We start from the raw sequence: 19,522 nt of genomic DNA, 5'->3' as shown, positions 1-19,522 counted from the left end.
ACCTCTACCAGCACCAGAGGATCCACACTGGAGAGAAGCCCTACGAATGTATGGAGTGTGGAGGGAAGTTTACCTACAGCTCAGGCCTTATTCAGCATCAGAGAATCCACACAGGGGAGAATCCCTATGAATGTAGCGAGTGTGGAAAAGCCTTCAGGTATAGCTCAGCGCTTGTCCGCCATCAGAGGATTCACACTGGAGAGAAGCCTTTGAATGGAATGAGTCTGAGCAAAAGTTCTCTCGGGGTTCCTGCTGAATTAAATGTCTGAGCATTTACACGAAAGAGCCACAAACTCGATCGCCCGCAAGGGCTCTGGCTCTATCAACAACTTAGGGTGTGCCCTTCCGCCTCATACCTTTCACTTCAGAGAATGAAGGAGTGGGTTGGGAAAATCTTGGCACACTGACTGGCAGATGCCAGCCTTGAAAAGTTGTGAGACACAACAGATTCAGGGCTGGGGATGGAAGGAGGCTTGGGGACCAGCCACCCCTTTTTGGAAGGGTGTTTGCACTAAACCATTTTTATCACATCACAGAAGCCTTCCTTTCCAAGGTAGGGATGCAAACATACTAGAAAGGAGATTTCAAAGATTCTATTAGTTGGAGTCAGTAGAGTGAGCACAAAAAGTGGAAAGAATATTCTTGGTCCTGATTGCTAGGAAGGAGGATAGAAGCTGGATTTCAAAGCCATTGTCCGCCATCCAGCTTCAAGATTTAGCAAGGAACATGCTGCTTTGTTTTCTGATTTGGCTAATAGTACAAACTTGGTGCTGAGGGATTTAATTTATTAAGAGGAAAAAACCCCAAAAGATTTTCCAATGATCTGTGATCTGCTCTTAGAGCAAGAAGACCCCATTTCAAGGGCAGTCTGGCAATCCACTAGGCCCTCGTCCTTCCTGTGATAGAGGAACTGAGGAGGAAGTTCTGTGCAGTGAAGAACTTGAGGAGGGAAGAGCTTGAGCTTTGGCCTTCCCTCTGTCCTTGCCTCCTGGTATGAAAAGTGATTCTAATGGTAACCTCCTTACTAAGGATGCTTTCAAAGAGCCCACTCAGCCAGCACACCCCGCTCTGTCCCTTCTAACACCTAACTGCAGCTCAATCTCTTCTGACCTCACCAGCCCAGGATGAATACAAATAGAGCAAATAAGGAAGGCACCTTGGACAAGGGTTCTTTCTCGCTGGGTTAGGATGGTGCTTCTGGAGTATTTCTGACCCAGGAGATCACCTTCTGTCACCTTCCATTTTCCACCTGCTCCTCCTGTAGCATAAATGAAATGCACTATTAAAACAATAGTTTTTCAGGAGACTGAGTGTGTTTTTGTGCAAGGGCCAAATTCCACTTAAAACAACACCAACTATTAGATTCTAAAAGAGTCTTTAAGGATTTTTACAGATAACTTTTTATCTACAAAGTTACAGTCGCCTTCAAGTCACATTTAGGAGTTTGTGGTAATGCATTCTGTATGGTTCAGTAGGAAAGGGAAAAAAAAAAAAACTTGTTGGGTAGCAATTCTGATTTTTTTGGTAGAATCTGGAACTTACCTTTCTCTGAGTAGCTTGGACTGCAGGTGTGAGCCATTAGCGTATGGCTTACCTGCTAGTGTGAGTTTTTCCACTGCTACTGGGAGGCAAACTGGTAAGCTCTTTCTGGTCACTGAATTGAGTTCCAAACCAGAGTCTCAGCCAAGCAAATACAATTTCTCCTCCAGTCCCCTTCTCCATTAGGTTTGTTGGTTTGTCTTTTTGCCAGTCCTGGGGCTTGAACTCAGGGCCTGGGCACTGTCTGAGCTGTTTTTGTTCAAGGCTAGCACGTTACCACTGGAACCACAGTGCCATTTTTGGCCTTTTCTGTTTATGTGATTCTGAGGAATCAAACCCAGGGCTTCAAGCATGCTAGGTGCACACTACCACTAAGCCACATTCCCAGCACCTCCATTAGTTATTTTTGAGGCAAGGTCTCACTTTGGCCTGGGCTCCCCTTCCTTCTACCAGTGCTTCCCCACGTAGCAAGATGTGTCAGGCATGTGCCACCACATTGTATGGTTGACCCTAGGGTGAACTTTTGCCTGGGCTAAGTTCCAACCAAGATCTCTCAATCTCCACTTCCCCAGGGGCTAGGGTTACAGGCTAGAGGCACTGCTCAGCAACAGTTGTTATACTTCCCAAATACTGTTTTTTAAAAAAGAATGTGTGTGTCCACATGATAGAGACTACCTTGGGCACTGCTGGCACTTAGTGTTGAAAGTAGGTGGGCCCTTTATGAAATGTATCAACTCAGGTTATTGGGAGAAAAAAGGACTCAAATGGACAGCCTTAGAAATGGGGTTCTCAACTAGGCGATGAGCCTGGGGTCCAGTCCCGGTTTATGATGGAGCCCCAAACACTTCTTTTTGCGGGTCTGGGAATGTGGCTTAGTGGTAGCGTGGTTGCCTAGCAAGCATGAAGCCCTGGGTTCAAGTCCAGCTCCACTGTCCTGATAGTCTCAGGCACTCCACAGGGTAACACCACTTCCGGCCCCCTGGCCAGGAATAAAAGGTCCTACTCACACTAGAGGACACCGGACGCCCGAGACTCAGCGCAGGTGCCTGGCCCCGCCCACTTCCGGAAGAAGCCATCCTGGGCGGGCCCTTGAGTTCAGGGGACCTCAAGCCCCTCTAGGACCTCGGGTTTCCAACAACTTCATGATCTCCCACCCCCCGCTAGTCGGGGGGCCAGAAGAAAGGGGGCGCAGCAAGGCCTTACTTCGCGGCAGGCAGGACTGATCGAATATATATGCCTTAGAGGGTGAAGGCATAAAAGCTATATTCAGAATGAACCAGACTTGGCATTTTGAGCCCGCAAATTTCCAAGTGAGCAGATAGAGGGTGGTGTGCAAAAAGAGTTAGAGAAACAGGGATGGCCATCGGGATTTTTTTTTTTTTTCCAGTCATGGGGCCTGAACTCTGGGCCTGGGCACTGTCCCTCAGCTCTTCAGCTCAAGGCTAGCGCTCTACCACTTGAGCCACAGCGCCACTTCCAGTTTTGTTTTGTTTTTTTGCTTATGTGGTGCTGAGGAATCGAATTCAGGGCCTCATGCATGCAAGGCAAGTGCTCTACCACTGAGCCATCTTCCCAGCCCCGGCCATCGGGATTTTATAAGGGTTTGAAAAGAGAACAGCCGAGAACTGCCCAGACCTCAGGCCTGGGGAGACCCCCGACATCCCAAGGGAGGCCTGGGGGCCTTGTTAGGGACATTTCTGGGCTTCCAGAGGAAGCTTTATGTCCTGTGGCTTCAAATCAGAACTGGCAGCTCCATCTCCTTTTATTTGCGCCGGTACTGGGACTGAACTCCAGCCTCCTGCTTTCACTTGGCCTTTTCACTTAAGGTTGGTGCTCTACCACTTAAATCCCACATCTACCTCTAGTTTTGTATTGGTTAATTGGAGATAAGACTTTCCTGCTGGAGCTGGCTTCAATGCTCAGATCTCAAGCCTCCCAAGTTGCTAGGATTACAGGCATGAGCTGCCAGCTTTATTTTGTTGGTTGTGGGGCTTGAACTCTGGTCCTGGGTGCTGTCCCTCAGCTCTTCTGCAGAAGACTAGTGCTCTACCACTTAAACCATAGCACCACTTCCGGTTTTCGGAGTGGTTTACTGGAGATAAGAGTCTCATGGACTTTCCTCCACCGGTTAGCTTTGAACCTCGAACCTCATTTGTCAGCTTCCTGAGTAGCTAGGATTACAGGCGTGAGCCACCGGCACCCTGTCAGCTTTATTTTAAGACTATTTTTTTAGGGCAGATGAACGTTTACAGCAACATTGAGCAAAAGACAAAATTTCTCAGATACATCCCATAATCTACACCATAGGCAGACTTCATATACATCCAGTGTCCACACCACACAGGCATACTCCATTACCAACATCCCCACCTAAGTGATAACAGGGCCTATAATACTAACATCTATCTAAAGTCACAGATTACATTAAGACTCAGTGGTGTACACTGCGCATAGATTTAGACTATAACACCAAACCGTTTAAAAATATATCATTGTGATTATACAGCTTGACTTTACTTAGTAAGATTTACAATTTCTCCAAGCCTTTTTATGGCTTGATAATTCATTGCTTCTTAAAACCGAGTAACATATACTGTCCTGACTTATCACAGGCTTATTCCCTGCCAAAGGACATCTTGGTGCTTTTGAGCACTGGGGAATAACAGGTACAAGTATCCATGTGCAGACCATTTTGTAGTTACAAATTTTTAGTTCCTTTGGGTAAATACCAAGGGATATGATTGCTGGGTCATACATTAAGAGCGTGTTCAGTTTTGTTAAGCTGTTTTATAATTAAGATCTTTTTTGGGGGGCGGGGGGAGGCTCGGTCATGGGGCATGAACTCTGGGCCTGGGCCATGAACTCTGTCCCTCAGCTCTTCAGCTCAAGGCTAGCGCTCCACCACTTGAGCCACAGCGCCACTTCCAGCTTTTTTTTTTTTTTTTGCTTATGTGGTGCTGAGGAATCGAACTCAGGGCCTCATGCATGCAAGGCAAGCGCTCTACCACTGAGCCACCTTCCCAGCCCCAAGGTCATTTTTGCAAAATGTCTTGTATGTGTCTATCATAGGACGTAGGTCACTAGATCTGGGGACTACAAAGATTCTGATCTTGTCAGGGACTTAAGCAGCAGTGGGTTTATTAATGCAGAAAGCAGAGCAAAAGTGTGCTGTCCAGATGGAAGTGGGCAGAGGTCCCAGTCTTGGAAAACTGGGCTGTGATGTTAGCTTCTGGAAATTGGATTGTACAGATTTTCATCAGCTTTGTATCATAACCAAAACCCATATGAAGATGACAGCCCAATGGGCAAAAGTACACTGATGTAGAGAAAGCATGTCATTGCACCTATCATAGCCACACCCAGCCACACACACACACCTGTAAGTCCCTAATCGAAACGTGCCAGAAGTCCCCATCTTTAAGAACAGTCAGTTTGCTGGGCACCGGTGGCTCACGCCTGTAATCCTACCTACTCAGGAGGTTGAGATCTGAGTATCTTGGTTCAAAGCCAGGCTGGGCAGGAAAGTCAATGAAACTCATCTCTAATAAACCACCAGAAAACCGGAAGTGGCGCTGTAGCTGAAGTGATAAGAGTGCTCACCTTGAGCTGAAGAGCGCAGGGACAGCGCCCAAGCCCAGAGTTCAAGCCCCATGACTGACCAAAAAACCCCCAAAACATTCAGTCACCAACACACCACTCATCACAATAATGGTCCTGAGGCATTACAGTGCTATGTTTATTCTGAATGCAATAAACTGTCTTCAGTGTGGCTCAATTCTTTACAAATACACTTGTGGAATATACAACGTTGAAATAGTTAGTTTCCTCCTTAAGCTTGATTCACATCAGATTTCAACTACAGAGGCAGGGGCCCTACAAGGCCGAGTGAGGCCTAGGGCAAATGGGTGGGGTGTCAGGTGGACTGGCCTTGGAGGACAAAACAGAGCCACAAGTGCCCTGCAGGCCTCCTGCCTAAGCGGCCGCCACAGAGCACCAGCTCTCAGGCAGCCCTGGCCACCAAGTGGCACAAAATCTATCACGAGCTGTTACTGTCTTTAGGGCTTCTCTAATATTATTAACCTTCTGAAACTTACTTACAAAACTCAAACAAGAAACAAGTTGCTGGGCAGCTAGAGCCCCTGCCCCTCCCCGGAGTGGACCTTCTGGTGTTTGGAGAGGTTGGACTTGCTGCAGAAGCTCTTCCCACAGTGGCTGCACCAGTAAGGCTTCTCCCCAGTATGAATCCGGTGATGCTTGTTGAAGTTGGAGCTGTGGTTGAAGGCTTTCCCACACTCCTTGCACTTGTAGGGCTTCTCGCCCGTATGCAGGCGCTGGTGCGAGCTGAGGCCTGCGTGCTGACTAAAGCTCTTCCCACACTCATTACACTGATAGGGTTTCTCACCAGTGTGGATGCGGTAGTGGCGGATGAGGCTGCCTTTCCCACTGAAGGCCTTGCCGCAATCTTTGCACTGATAGGGTGCCTCCTCTGTGTGCATCCTCTGGTGTTTCAGGAGGTCTGAGCTCTGCCCAAAGGCTTTCCCACACTTACAGTCATAAGGCCTGTCCACCAAGTGCGTTCTGTAATGCAGGGTAAGGTTGGAGCTGTGGCTAAAAGCCTTTCCACATTTGGTGCACACATATGGTTTCTCCCCAGTGTGCGTTCTGCGGTGTTTGGTAAGGTTGGAACTATTACTAAAGGCCTTTCCGCACTCGGCACAGATGTATCGTCTTGCCCCAGGGGCTGACTTAGGAGAAACCGATTCTGCCCCTTTCTTGGACCCTGCATGGTGAGGAGGGGCTTTTGCTCCTCTTCCCCTTTCTGGGTTCACCCACTGCCTCTCTGCCCTGACCTCACACTTGTTAGCAATAATCACGGGGATGAAATCCCTCATAAGTCCATCTTCTTCAGAACTTTTCTGCTCATCTGCTGACTCCTCATTCTGGGGGTTTGATTTGCAACCTGGAACAGGAAGCATAGTGAGGTATGTCACATGTCCTTGTTCTAAGCAAGGAACAGGATTGCCAAGTGAGGCAGACTGACTCAGAAGGGTGATGAAATACAGGAGAACTCAGCATGGCTGCAGGACAAATCATCCAATCATCAAAAGCTCAGGGGGGCTGGGAAGGTGACTCAGTGGTAGAGCGCTTGCCTTGCATGCCTGAGTCCCTGGGTTCAATTCCTTAGCACCACATAAGCAAAAAAGAAAAAAGCCAGAAGTGGCGCTGTAGCTCAAGTGGTAGAGTGCTAGCCTTGAGCTGAAGAGCTGAGGGACAGGGCCAGGCCCAGAGTTCAGGCCCTATGACCAGACCCCCCAAAAAACAAACAAAAGCTCAGGGACTGCCTTCAGGCCCTAAGTTCAAGACAAACCAGGACTGTAGCATACACATAAGGCAAAAACAGATGCAGGGACTGGGAAGGTGGCTCAGCGGTTGCCTAGCATGCACAAGTCCTCAGGTTCAATGCCCAACAACACATACCCACAGCCACACCCATACACGGTGGACACTCGCTCCATGTAAAATCACTGCATGGTCAGATCCGTGAATGAAAGCACCTGACTCTCAGCCCTAACCATCCACATGTTGAAAAAAAGGATTGTGAAAAATCAATGAAAAAACAAGTTGTCCTTCAAAACCTCACTCTTCTCTCTTCACCTGACCATCTCTTTCCTTCCTTGGCCAACAGGTGCTTCCAGGCTCATCCCTTCTCTGGCTGCCAGTGACCAGAACCTTAGCAAAGCTCCTTTCCATTCTCCATAATGAGCCAACCCTCAGCTGCGCACAGATACCCCTTCAAGTCCCTGCAGAGCCACAGACTTCACATGTGGGAAGAAATAACCAGAAATGTTAACATTTTAAATTTTCTCTGAGAAGTTGAAAACTTTTTCTTTTTGTGCCAGTCCTGGGACTTGAACTCAGCGGCTGGGCACTGTCCCTAAGCTTTTTTGCCCAAGGCTAGCATGCTACCACTTGAGCCATAGCTCTCCTTCCAAATTTTTGCTGTTCAACTGGAGATTCGTCCTCCAGACTTTCCTGCCTAGACTGGCTTTGAACTACAATCCTCAGATCTCAGTCTCCTGAGTAGTGAGGATTACAGGCATGAGCCACCGGTGCCTAGTTCACCTATTTTATTATATCTTGACTCCTAAGACATCGGACAAAATTTGACATTTTGTAGTTTTACCACCTAGATCTTATTTACTTGGATTGTATTTCCTTGAGGACTTTCTTTCATCAGTTCTGGACAATTCTGTCATTTTCTCTTTCTCCCGATTCTGTCTCTACATCTGGAGCGGCTAACTGCACAGACAGCAGACTCCACAGCTCCCTTAGCCCTTCCATCTTGGTCTTCCTACGCAGCAATTCAGGTAACAGTCTCAGATGCTGAATTGTCTATGACCACAGACTCACATTTACAAACTCTATGTATATTTTTAATCAAAGCTGCTTACTCTTCCCTTGAATGCTTCCTTTCTTCCTTGGGATGTGAATTCTTTTAAGCCAGTTTTTTTTTTTTTTTTTTTTTTTTTTGTCAGTCGTGGGCCTTGAACTCTGGGCCTGAGCACTGTCCCTCAGCTCTTCAGCTCAAGGCTAGCGCTCTACCACTTGAGCTACAGCACCACTTCCGATTTTCTGGTGGTTTATTGGAGATAAGAGTTTCACGGACTTTCCTGCCCAGACTGGCTTTGAACCATGATCTTCAGATCTCAGCCTCCTGAGTAGCTAGGATTACAGGCGTGAGCCACTGGCGCCCGGCTAAACCAGCTGTGTGTGTGTGTGTGTGTGTATGTGTGTCCACTGGCGCCCAGCTAAGCCAGCTGTGTGTGTGTGTGTGCGCGCGTGCACACACACACACACACCAAAACTGAGGCTTGAACTCAGGCCGGGCACTGTCCCTGAGTTTTTTGATTAAGGCTAATGCCACAGCTCCACTTCTGGCTTTTTTTTTTCCTTTGGCAAGTAACTGGGGATCAGAGTCTTATGGGTTTTCCTGCCTTGGCTGGATTTGAACGGCAATCCTTGCATCTTGTCCTCCTGAGTAGCTATGCTTACAGGTGTGCCACCACCACTGGTTTCCTAACACACTTTTCACTTCTGACAAGCTCTGTACAGCGTCAGCAGGGAAGGAGACTTCCAATGCCTTCCAGTTGCCTTCCCAGAGGCATCTGTTTTTTCTCTGTGGTCCAGGAAACTGGCCAAGGGTAGCACTGCCTGTGTGGTTAAAAAAGTAGAGACCTTTACATTAACTGGAGTGGCTGGGCGGATATAGTTCCCTCTCCTCCCCCAGATGCAGCGTCCTCAGCCAGGGTCCCAGCACAGAAGACACACTCTTGGAGGATCAATGAGTTTGATAAACAAACTGACCACACAGCTATGCACAGCTTGAATGAGCCACAGGAGATAATGTCACTGCATGAGACAACAGTGAGAAAGTGTTAAGAGAGACTATGATACCAGAACTAGAGAGAAGAGCACATAGTGGGAGGGAAGGTCATATGATAAGAGCTTTATTTATAGGTTATGCCATTGGGTAGGAAGAAAATTGAGGGAATGCCCCAATGCATTATTTTAAAAACACTGTATTAAACAGTTAGAGATGGGGAGCCCACCATCTTTGAACATGTCCCAAACCCAGGGGCATGGAGAGATGATCCTTACCTTGAATTTTTCTTAAATCTTGAGTGAAAACCTGCTCCTCACCAGTCTCTTGGATGTACAGAGGCCCCCAAGAATCGTATTTGGGACTGCTGTCACCAGACTGTTCCCTGCTTGGGGACTCTTCTGCAGTGCCTGAAGGTGACATCTGTTTCTGTTCACTTGGAGGAGTTGAGATCTGGAGACAGTAAGAAATGGCTGAGTTTGTGTGCAGTTCACTTTAAGATGAAAAATCTAAGAAGAATTATGTAGAACCTCTAGGAAAGGGGAAAAAAAAAAAATCACCCATTCTATTGGATTCAAGGACTAAAGGTGGTATACGATGGAGGAAACATGGCCTGATTTAGAAGCTTCCATGAAGCTAGTCTTACTCAAAGGCCAAAACCACATTCCTCCCTTCAACCCACTGGCCACAGAAAGCCTCCTGCCTACCTGCAGTCCTGGTTCGTCCAGCTCCCGCTCCAGGTCTTCTAAAAGAGTGACAGCCTCTTCTGCACTCTCTGGGCAGTGCTCCTGCACCCAGGCCCGGAGTTCCCGGGGCAGGATGGTCAGGAACTGCTCCAGCACCAGCAACTCCAGGATCTGTTCCTTGGTGTGGATTTCAGGCCTCAGCCACTCGCAGCAGAGCACCCGGAGCTGGCTCAGAGCCTCGCGGGGTCCTGGGGTGTCATGGTACCCAAACTGCCTGAAGCGCTGGCGGAACATCTCCAGGCCAGGACGGCATTTCCTTTTGTCTTCCTCCTCCTCCACTTTCACAGCTATTGGCCCTGCATGCTCCTGAGCCAGCCTGGGGCCAAGAACTGTGGCCATGCCTACCACTTTGGTCATCAGACTCCAGGAAACACTTCTCTAAGGTGGGCTGAGGAACAAAAATACTGGTTCCTTTAGGTTTCTGGTTCTTAGGGCCACACACCTTAAACCTATGAAAATATGGTTGTCATATTACCACCAAAATGGAAAGTATGGATTTTGGTCTTTATAGCCATACCTTTCAGCACACTGAACTATGGAAACTTTAGCCCCCATAAAACTGCCACATAAAAACAATAATTCTGACAAAAAAAAAAATGAGCTGGGCACTGGTGGCTTATGCCTATAATCCTAGCTACTTGGGACAATTAAATGTAAGAATGGAAATTCAAAATCAGCCCAGGAAGACAAACCAATTAATCAAGAAAAAGCCAGGTAGGGTACCAGCCAAGCAAGTAAGCCCACAAGACTCTATTTCTCACTAGCCAGCACAAAGTCAGCCAGAAAGCATGGCTCAAATGATAGAGGGGCAGAGTAAAAAAGTCAAAAGACATTCCTTGGGGTTTTTTTTGCCGGTCCTAGGGCTTGAACTGTGGGCTTGGGTACTGTCCCTGAGCTTCTTTTGCTCAGGGCTAGCGATCTACCACTTGAGCCAAAGTGCCACTTCTGGCTTTTTCTAAATAGTTTATTGAAGTAAGAATCTCATGATATTTCATGCCCCAGCTGGCTCTGAATCATGATTCTCATATCTCAACCTCCTGCCAATACCTAGTTATAGATGTGAGCCCCAGGTTTCTGGCTCTTCCTTAGGTTTTTAATCCCCAGTAACACACACACACACACACACAGAGTATAATTGCAATATAATTTTGGGCTTCATTTGATTGACACTTGTAACTAGAACATACTCAAGTTTTTGTTTTGTGGGTGGTATTGGGGGTTTGAACTCAGGGCCTTATGCTTGTTAGGCAGGTGCTCTACCATTTAAGTGACACCTCCTAGCCCTTTTTTGCTTTCACTATTTATTATTTTTGGGCCAGTCGTGGGGCTTTACCTCAGGTCCTGGGCACCATCCCTGAGCTTTTGTGTGCTCAAGGCTAACGTTTCACCACTTTAACCACAGCTCCACTATTAGCTTTTAATTGGAGATTAAGAGTCTCATGGTCTTTCCCTGCTTTGGCTGGCTTCGAACCGTGATCCTCAGACCGCGGCCTCCTGAGTAGCTAGGATTTTACAAAGCCTGAGCCACCAGGGCCCGGCGTGAGGCCAGGTTTGGATCTCAGTTCAGATGGCCGTTGAGAAGGGAGAGCAGCCCTCACTGGATGACCCGAAGCTCCGAGGAGGCCTGAGTCGCGCACACAAGTTCTTGTTTCTCTTTTGTGTTAACTGTTCCCTTTCCCTTCCTCCCGTCCTCGCGCTGCGCGGTGCGGCGGCGCCCGTGGCGGACGCCGGGCCCTCGAGCGCCGCCAGCGCCCCGCCCCGCGGCCCCGCCCCCCCGGGCCTTTTGTTTCTATTTGGTTTTCGCGACCCGGGCCCTACCTCGGCCTCCTCCGGTCTCCACCTCCACCGCGTCCCCGGGGTTACGCTCAGGCCCCGCCGCTCGCGGCCGGGACGGCTGCGGGGGTCACCGAGGCGGCGTTCGTGACCGCTCGGGAGGGTGGAGAAGGCTCTGCGGGGGCCCGACGCCTCCCCGGCCGGGGCGCCGCTCGGTCTTCCAGGACTGGGGTAGAGGGGACCCTTACAGGCCCCACCTGCCAAGCCCACCTCTCCCTCCCCAAACCTTAGGGCCCAGGCTCCCTCCTCCGCCCGATCCGCTAACCCGGGACCCGCAGGCTCACCGTGACTCAGAGCCGCGGGCGCCCGGAGACCCTTCCACGCACCGCGGGGCGGCGCAGCCGGAAGTACGTCACAGCCCCGCCCCCGCTAAGACTACTTGAGGGGGGCCGCTGCGCTCCCTCTAGGAATTTAGGAGGTCTTAGCTTGTTGGTTGGTGCCCATAACAGAGACGTAGAGGGTCCCAAGCCTGACTGGGAAGTTATGTTGCAAAATAATTTAAAAAAATATATATATATATTTATATATGTGTGTGTGGGTGTACATATATGTATTTTTATACTACATTATAAATATGTGGAATATAAACACATTTTATAGTATGTAATATATAATAGCATGTCACATACTGTTATGTATCATGTGATAATATATAATATAGCATATAATATATATTGTATATTATATAATATATACAGTATATAATATATGATACAATATATACCGTATATTATAATATATAATATACGATATATATTCATATGTGGTATATATGTGATATATTAATCTATATTACATATTATATCGTATATGTAATAAAATATATAATAATATTACTTTTTTTTTTCCAGTTCTGGGGCTTGAACTCAGGACCTGGGCTCTGTCCCTGAGCTTCTTTTGCTCAAAGCTAGCACTCTACTACTTGAGCCATAGCATCTGTGATGACCTTCCCCCAAAAAGAACATAAAATATGAAATCAGAAACATGGGTACAGACCCTAGGAATAAGACAGGTCTGACACTGACTGAAACGACCATTTGTATTAAGAATAGGACCAAAGGGCTGGGAAGGTGGCTTAGTGGTAGAGTGCTTACCTTGCATGCATGAGGCCCTGGGTTCAATTCTTCAGCACCACATAAGCAGGAAAAGCCTGAAGTGGCGCTAAGGCTCAAGTGGCAGAGCGCTAGCCTTGAGCTGAAGAGCTGAGGGACAGCGCTCAGGCCCAGAGTTCAAACTCCAGGACCAGCAAAAAAAAAAAAAAAAAAAAGCACAATTAAAAATAATAATAATTGGGCTGGGAAGGTGGCTCAGTGGTAGAGTGCTTGCCTCACATGCAGGAGGCCCTGGGTTCGATTCCTCAGCACCACATAAACAGAAAAAGCTAGAAGTGGCGCTGTGGCTCAAGTGGTAGAGCGCTAGCCTTGAGTTGAAGAGCTGAGGGACAGTGCCCAGGCTGTTCAAGCCCCACAACTGACCCAAAAAACAAACAAAACAAAACAAAACAAAACAAGAATAGGGCTAAATGTTAAATTTCATAAAAGGCTTGAGTAAAGTAGGGAGTTAAGCACCAGGGTGTCTCTGACAGGCACCTGCATTTCTAAGGTTGTCTTGTCTCACTTCTAGGCCATTTGCAGAGCTAATCAATGCTTTCCTAGGGCTGTGGAATCTGAATTTCTGCAAAGCAGAGCCCACCTAGCTCACTGCATTGAGCCAGGCATCTGCACTTCAAAGATAGCTTGCCTCACCTCCAGGCCTAGAAGCTGGGTGTCGCCTGCCGAGGCACCAGGATGTTTGCAAAAAATTTAGGCTCAGCCACCTTCATTACTTTGCTTTGATGACTTAGGGCCTCGGTTACAACCACCTGCGAATGCCTCCCCTCACTCCCCATTATGTGTTGGGAGCCAAGAAAGTGTATGGAAAGATAAGATTCCTCCAGCCCTAAGCAGACAACATTTGACTAACCATAAACATTTCTCTTATCTCCAGCCCTAAGCAAATGGCGCCTGGCTAACCATAAATATTTCTTAGAAAGACTAGAACAACGGCCAAAGGAAAAGCATGACCCATCCCTGACCCTGGGACTTCTCACCCTTGCTTCGGCAAAGTTTTTTCATTCTTTCCCTTCCCCTGTCCCTTCGGGTATATAAACCCTGCCTCACTTTAATAAAGCAGACCTTGACGCGACTCAGACTGACTTTGTCTTCCTTTATGCGCTTGGTCTCTTTTCTCTCTCGCCCCCATTGGTTTTTAGGAGGCGCCTCCTCGAGCCTAACGAATAACTGAACCTACTGGACGGGTCAATTATGAATATTGCCTTTAAATACCCTGAACTATTTGACTTTGCTGCTATTCTTCCCTATCTTGGTACAGTGAGTGGCAGTCACCATGGCTAATAAAAATTTCTAGCCCAATTGACTGAGTGTTGGTGACTCCTTTCGATGATTGTGGGTTGAAGTCCCATCAGCCCTGGGAAGTTGGGATACTTCAGTGCCACTTCTGGCTTTTACTGTTTATGTGGTACTAAGGAATCAAACCCAGGCCTTCATGCATGCCGGGCAAGCACTCTACCACTAAGCCACATTCCCAGCCCTCAGATTTGTTATTCTTAAAATCAAGAGCAGGTTGGCCAGGCAAAGGATTAGACAGGGGCTGGGAATGTGGCTCAGTGGTAAAGTGCTTGTGTTGTAAGGTAAATCATCCCAGAAGCCACGCCACATTTTAAAATATAGAATATTGGAGTCTTTATTATACAGTTAACAGGCTGCAGGCCGCCAGTTATTACAAAGGCCTGCAGCACGCAAATACACATAACACAGCTAGGAAACATGCTAAAGAGTAAAGAAATAACAAAAACAATACCAACAAGCCAATTCAGCTCCAATGGAGAGCTGAATTGGGACTCCATGATGACTGGAGATGAGCCAGGAGACAGGACACAGGACATGATCTCGGAGACACTCATAGCATGGCATCTGGCCGCTAAATTGGTCTGGGCCTAAATAGGTCAGCGCAGGGGGCAGATCCTCAGGAAATTCCCAGTCCCAGGCACTGGACTGACAGATTCACTAACCTATCAGCCAAGTTCCTGCCCCTGCCTCCAGGGGTCCGGGCACACCCATTACCTGGGAGGCCTGTGAATGGAGTGGGGGAGGGTCCTTCCCCCAGCATGAAGACAAGATTGCCAGACCCTACCATCCACCATGTGGCCAATATGGCACCAGCCAGAACTGGCCTTCTTCACTTGCTTCGCATGCATGAGGCCTTGGGTTCGATTCCTCAGCACCACATAAGCACAAAAAAGCCGGAAGTGGTGCTGTGGCTCAAGTGGTACAATGCTAGCCTTGAGCTGAAGAGCTGAGGGACAGCGCCCAGACCCAGAGTTCAGGCCCCATGACCGACAAAAAAAAAAAAAAAAAGGCTTAGACAGTTCTCACACCCCAATTAGGATGGCCTGTGTATGGTGACCTCTTCCTGCCTGTCCCCATGCAGAGTCTGCAGGTCATCACCGTGTGTGAATGTGGCCCATGTTGAAGAACACATGTGACTCATACACCAGTCAGGGACTTTTTTATTTTCTTTTCTTTTTGGTCTGTCATGGGGTTTGAACTCAGGGCCTGGGCTCTGAGTGAAGTGAGGAAACTGAGTCACAGCCATCCCAGATCCAGGCCAGGTTCTGGGAGCTGTTGTTTTACACAGCCATTCAGGTGCCTAGCCTGATGATGGGGGGGTGGGGTGGGGAGAGGTCTAAAGGTGGGGAGCTTCTCACTGAGCTCCCAGGCCTTGAGGTGAGACAAGCCATCCTTTCAATTGCAGATGCCCAGCTTAAAGCTCAGTGGGTAGAGCCAGGAGTGCCGGGCTTTGGGGAATGTGTAGATACATTATTTTGTTTAGCCCCAGGGGAGCCCTGCTCCTAGTGCTGCTACATTTAATACTTTTCTGAGGCTTGGTCTCCACCCAAAGTGGCCTTTGTCTTTAAAATCTCAGTGCAGGGCTGAGAAGGTGGTTCAGTGGTAGAGCGCTTGTCTTGCATGCATGAGGCCCTGGATTCGATTCCCCAGCACCACATAAGCAAAAAGAAAAAAAAGCTGGAAGTGGTGCTGTGGCTCAAGTGGTAGAGCACTAGCCTTGAGCTGAAGAGCTGAGGTACAGCACCCAGGCCCAGAGTTCAAGGCCCCACGACCGGACCCTCCCCCCCAAAAAAAAATCTTAGTGCAAGCTCTGTTCCGGGCTGCAGGTCTTTGTAATTAGCCACCTACAGACCACTAGTGCTCCAATAAAGACTCCAAAATTCAGACTCTTAAAATGTGCCTTCTCTGTTTTTCTCAGGACTGGATTTATATATGATTTAAGGTGTAATTATCATACACCATTGTAAGGTATATTAAATAGGTTGGTTTCATTAGGTAGCAGAGGAAGAGACTACCACACGCTATTCCGGCAGGAGAGGAAGTTTATTTACAGAACTGCTGCCACAACTGTGTGTGGTGGAGAGGCTTGGCTGAAAAGGAAAAGAGGTGACCCATCCTTGGGCCAGGACTTATCTAGGCCAGGAACAGGAAGAGGTGTGGCCTGGTGAGGAAAAGGTGTGGACACACTGGATCCTGTGACCTCAGGGTCTGGGACCCTCCTCAGGTCAGATGGGAGGCATGTGACCAGAGGTGGCCCAGGATGTGACCTAGCAGGAGGGGAAGGTGACTGCTTCCTGGTGTGCCAGTTACCTAAGTATAAACTTAGCCGAGAGGTAGGGCGGTGTCCCTGTGCAGACCTTACAACCATGAATCTTTTGTCTTTAGCTCTTTTTCTCAAGGATAGTGCTCTACCATTTTCAGCCACAGTGCTATTTTCCAGTTTTTGAGTGTTTAATTGGAGATAAGAGTCTCAGGAGGACTTTGGCTAGCTTCAAATGGGATCCAGATTACAGGCAGGAGCCACAGGCACCATGCACATTATCATTTTCAATCGTGTGTGTGTGTGTGTGTGTGTGTGTGTGTGTGTGTGTGTGTGTGTGTGTGTGTGTGTGTGTGTGTGTGTGTGTGTGTGTGGTGTTTGCAAGCCCTAAACTATGCACATTATCATTTTCAATCGTGTGTGTGTGTGTGTGTGTGTGTGTGTGTGTGTGTGTGTGTGTGTGTGTGTGTGTGTGTGTGTGTGTGTGTGTGTGTGTGTGTGTGTGTGTGTGTGTGTGTGTGTGTGTGTGTGTGTGTGTGTGGTGTTTGCAAGCCCTAAACTTCCTGAACAGAAATCCTAGGGGCTAGGGGCTAGGTGCTGGAAGGTGGTTCAGTGGTAGAGCGCTTGCCTTGCATGCCTGAGGCCCTGGGTTCGATTCCTCAGCACCACATAAGCAAAAACAAAAAAGCCGGAAGTGGCGCTGTGGCTCAAGTGGTAGAGCGTTAGCCTTGAGCTGAAGAGCTGAGGGACAGCGCCTAGGCCCAGAGATCAGGCCCCACAACTGGACCCAAAAAAAAGAAAAAAGAAAAAAAGAAATCCTAGGGGCTGCTTGGCTTTTCTGATGCATCCATGAGGATTTGATAAAGGAGATCTTTGCCTGCTCTTCTTCCCTCTGCTTTTTCTCAGCTACAGGTTTGCAGATTGAATCATCTACATTTCCCATGCTGGACCCAGGGAGTTGTCTGCAAAAGTCGCATGTGTTGTGTGACAGCAGCTTTCCTGAACATTATTTATTTACTTTTTGAAATAGGGTCTCACTATGTAGACCAGGTTGGCCTTGAACTCTGGATCCTCCTGCCTCAGCCTCCCTGAGCGCTAAGGTTACAAGCAGGTACAACTATGCTCAGCTTAAAACTTTATTTTCAAGCTGGGCGCCATTGGCTCATGCTTGTAATCCTAGCTACTCAGAGGATGAGATCTGAGGATGGAAGTTCAAAGCCAGCCTGGGCAGGAAAGTTCATGAGACTCTTATCTCCAACTAACCACCTAAAAACAAGAAGTGGTACTGTGGCTCAAGTGGTAGAGAGCTAGCCTTGAGCTGAAGAACTCAGGGACAGTGCCCAGGCCCAGTGTTCAAGCCCCATGGCTGACAAAAATAAATAAATAAGCTTAACAAAAAATAACTTTATTTTCAAAGACACACAAAAGAAAAAATTCACATAATGAGCTTTTATGTACTCAATGGTTAATTTGTCAATCTGATTTCCTCCATTCCATGTACTTGGACTGAATTACTTTGCAGATAATCTCAGACATAATGATCATTTTCCTGGGGAAATGATGGGCTGTTCTAGGTGTCCCACGTTACAAACTTGAGTTCACAAATTAATGCTAATCCACAAATAAGCAAATCTAAATGTATTAGACTTGAACACCATGCCACTGGTTGAACTAAGAGTACCAGGAAAAGTTTTCCTACCCTTAGAGAGCAGAAGACTACAGTCCTAGCTACTCAGGAAGCTGAGACCTGAGGATAATGGTTTGAAGCCAGGTGACCTAGGAAAGTCCATAAGACTCCAATTTACCAGAAACATGCTAGGAGTTCAGCTATGGCTCTTGTGGTAGAGCAAAAAAAAAAAAGCTAAGGGACAGTGGCCAGGCAGAATTTAAGCCCCACTACAGGTACAAATAAATAAATAAATAAATAAATAAATAAATAAATTATATATATATATATATATATATATATATATATATATATATATATATATATATATATATATATATATATATAATCCAAACTTGGAAAGGTTTTCAGTGTTTACTGTGGTCTCTGTCTCCCTGACTTTTAACAGGCTTTTACTTTTGCTGCTTTACACATGATTGACCAGTAGAGGTCGATCAAAACTTGATTTCTCTTTGAACTCTGCTGAGCAAGATTCCTGCCTATTAATTTGGAACACCTGCCTTTTCTCATTCCTGGAAGGAGCTTGTTCTTAAACAAACATTTGGACATTTGCTAAAAAAAAAAAAAAATGAAAGGAAGAAGAGTAAAAGTTCCAATGGTATAGGAAGATAATTTTTAAAAAGAAAAAAAGTAAGCAGGTATCACACTACTCAAAAGGGTATTGAAGTTTGAAGCCAACCTACGCAGAAAAGTTTGCAAGAGTTTTTCACTTAACCAGCATAAACCAGACATGAAGTTGTGGCTCATGTGGTAAACAGCCAGTCTTGAGCATAAAAGTCCAGGGACAGTACCTAGGCCTTTCAAGCCCATTATCAGCACCAGAAAACAAAACAATAAAAACATGTTCAAGGGTACTTTAAATTTTTTTTTTTCCGGTCAGTTGTGGGGCTTGAAGTCAGGCCCTGGGCGCTGTCTCTGAGCTTTTCTTCTCAAAGCTAGTACTCTACCACTTTGAGCACCACTTCCGATTTTCTGGTGGTTTGTTGGAAATAAGAGTCTCACGACTTTACTGCGCAGGCTGGCTTTGAACTGTGATCCTCAGATCTCAGCCTCCTGGGTAGCTAAGATTACAGGCATGAGCCACCAGTGCCGGGCTATTTTTTTTTTTTTTTGGGGTCCGGCCATGGGGCCTGAACTCTGGGCTTGGGTGCTGTCCCTCAGCTCCTCAGCTCAAGGCTAGCGCTCTACCACTTGAGCCACAGCACCACTTCTGGCTTTTTTCTTTTTGCTTATGTGGCGCTGAGGAATCGAACCCAGGGCCTCAAGCATGCAAGGCAAGCGCTCTACCACTGAGCCACCTTCCCAGCCCTATTTTTTTTTTTTAAGCACAGCAAGAAAGACCTGAGGATCTGATCAGTATAGAGACCTCTGCAATGGGATTTTGCAGTGGGGAACAGAGGTTAAATTCAATGCTAAATACAAGATGGACCAAGTAAGAATTTACAGACAAGGAATGGCATGGGAGATTAGTGGAAAATTACTGAAAAGAAGAAACATTAGGCCAGGTGCCAGTGGCTCATACCTGTCATCCTAGCTATCAGGAGTCTGAGATTTGAGGATAATGGTTTGAAGCCAGCTCAGGCAGGCTGATGAGATTCTGAATTAACTACCAAAAAAAACAGAAGGGGAGCTGTGGCTCAAGTGGTAGAGTACTAGCCTTGAGCACAA

The 19,522-nt window shown here is 47.3% G+C and overlaps 1 protein-coding gene across 5 annotated transcripts; it reads right to left on the bottom strand.

Annotated features, from left to right (window-relative positions):
* Positions 1–5,261: 5,261 nt before the first annotated feature.
* Positions 5,262–11,862, bottom strand: LOC138834845 (zinc finger and SCAN domain-containing protein 21-like). 5 transcript variants are annotated; one of them, XM_070033611.1, is made up of 4 exons: positions 11,784–11,862; positions 9,628–10,115; positions 9,199–9,373; positions 5,262–6,499 (listed from the first exon to the last, which is right to left on the bottom strand). In XM_070033611.1, the coding sequence occupies exons 2-4, from the start codon at positions 10,021–10,023 to the stop codon at positions 5,670–5,672; spliced, it is 1,401 nt and encodes a 466-aa protein (XP_069889712.1). In that variant the 5' UTR covers positions 10,024–10,115; positions 11,784–11,862; the 3' UTR covers positions 5,262–5,669. The 5 variants fall into 5 exon arrangements, with proteins under 5 accessions (XP_069889712.1, XP_069889715.1, XP_069889714.1 ...); XM_070033614.1 differs by having other exon boundaries at positions 9,628–10,054; positions 11,784–11,846; XM_070033613.1 differs by lacking the exon at positions 11,784–11,862 and adding an exon at positions 11,485–11,721.
* Positions 11,863–19,522: the final 7,660 nt, after the last annotated feature.

This window comes from Dipodomys merriami, unplaced genomic scaffold (genome assembly GCF_024711535.1).
Source record: "Dipodomys merriami isolate MVZ:Mamm:240054 unplaced genomic scaffold, mDipMer1.0.p SCAF_22, whole genome shotgun sequence".
Taxonomy (NCBI): domain Eukaryota; kingdom Metazoa; phylum Chordata; class Mammalia; order Rodentia; family Heteromyidae; genus Dipodomys; species Dipodomys merriami.
The sequence above is the reverse complement of the archived record's forward strand: the minus strand, read 5'-3'. Positions and strand labels throughout refer to the sequence as shown.

Bases quoted from the DNA above. Each gene is read 5' to 3' on its own strand.
- LOC138834845 (XM_070033611.1), bottom strand. From the start codon at position 10,023: ATGACCAAAGTGGTAGGCATGGCCACAGTTCTTGGCCCCAGGCTGGCT. The intron at 9,374-9,627 runs GTAGGCAGGAGG...TACTGTCTCCAG, and splicing joins TGGACGAACCAGGACTGCAG to ATCTCAACTCCTCCAAGTGA. The intron at 6,500-9,198 runs GTAAGGATCATC...TTCCTGTTCCAG, and splicing joins AGATTTAAGAAAAATTCAAG to GTTGCAAATCAAACCCCCAG.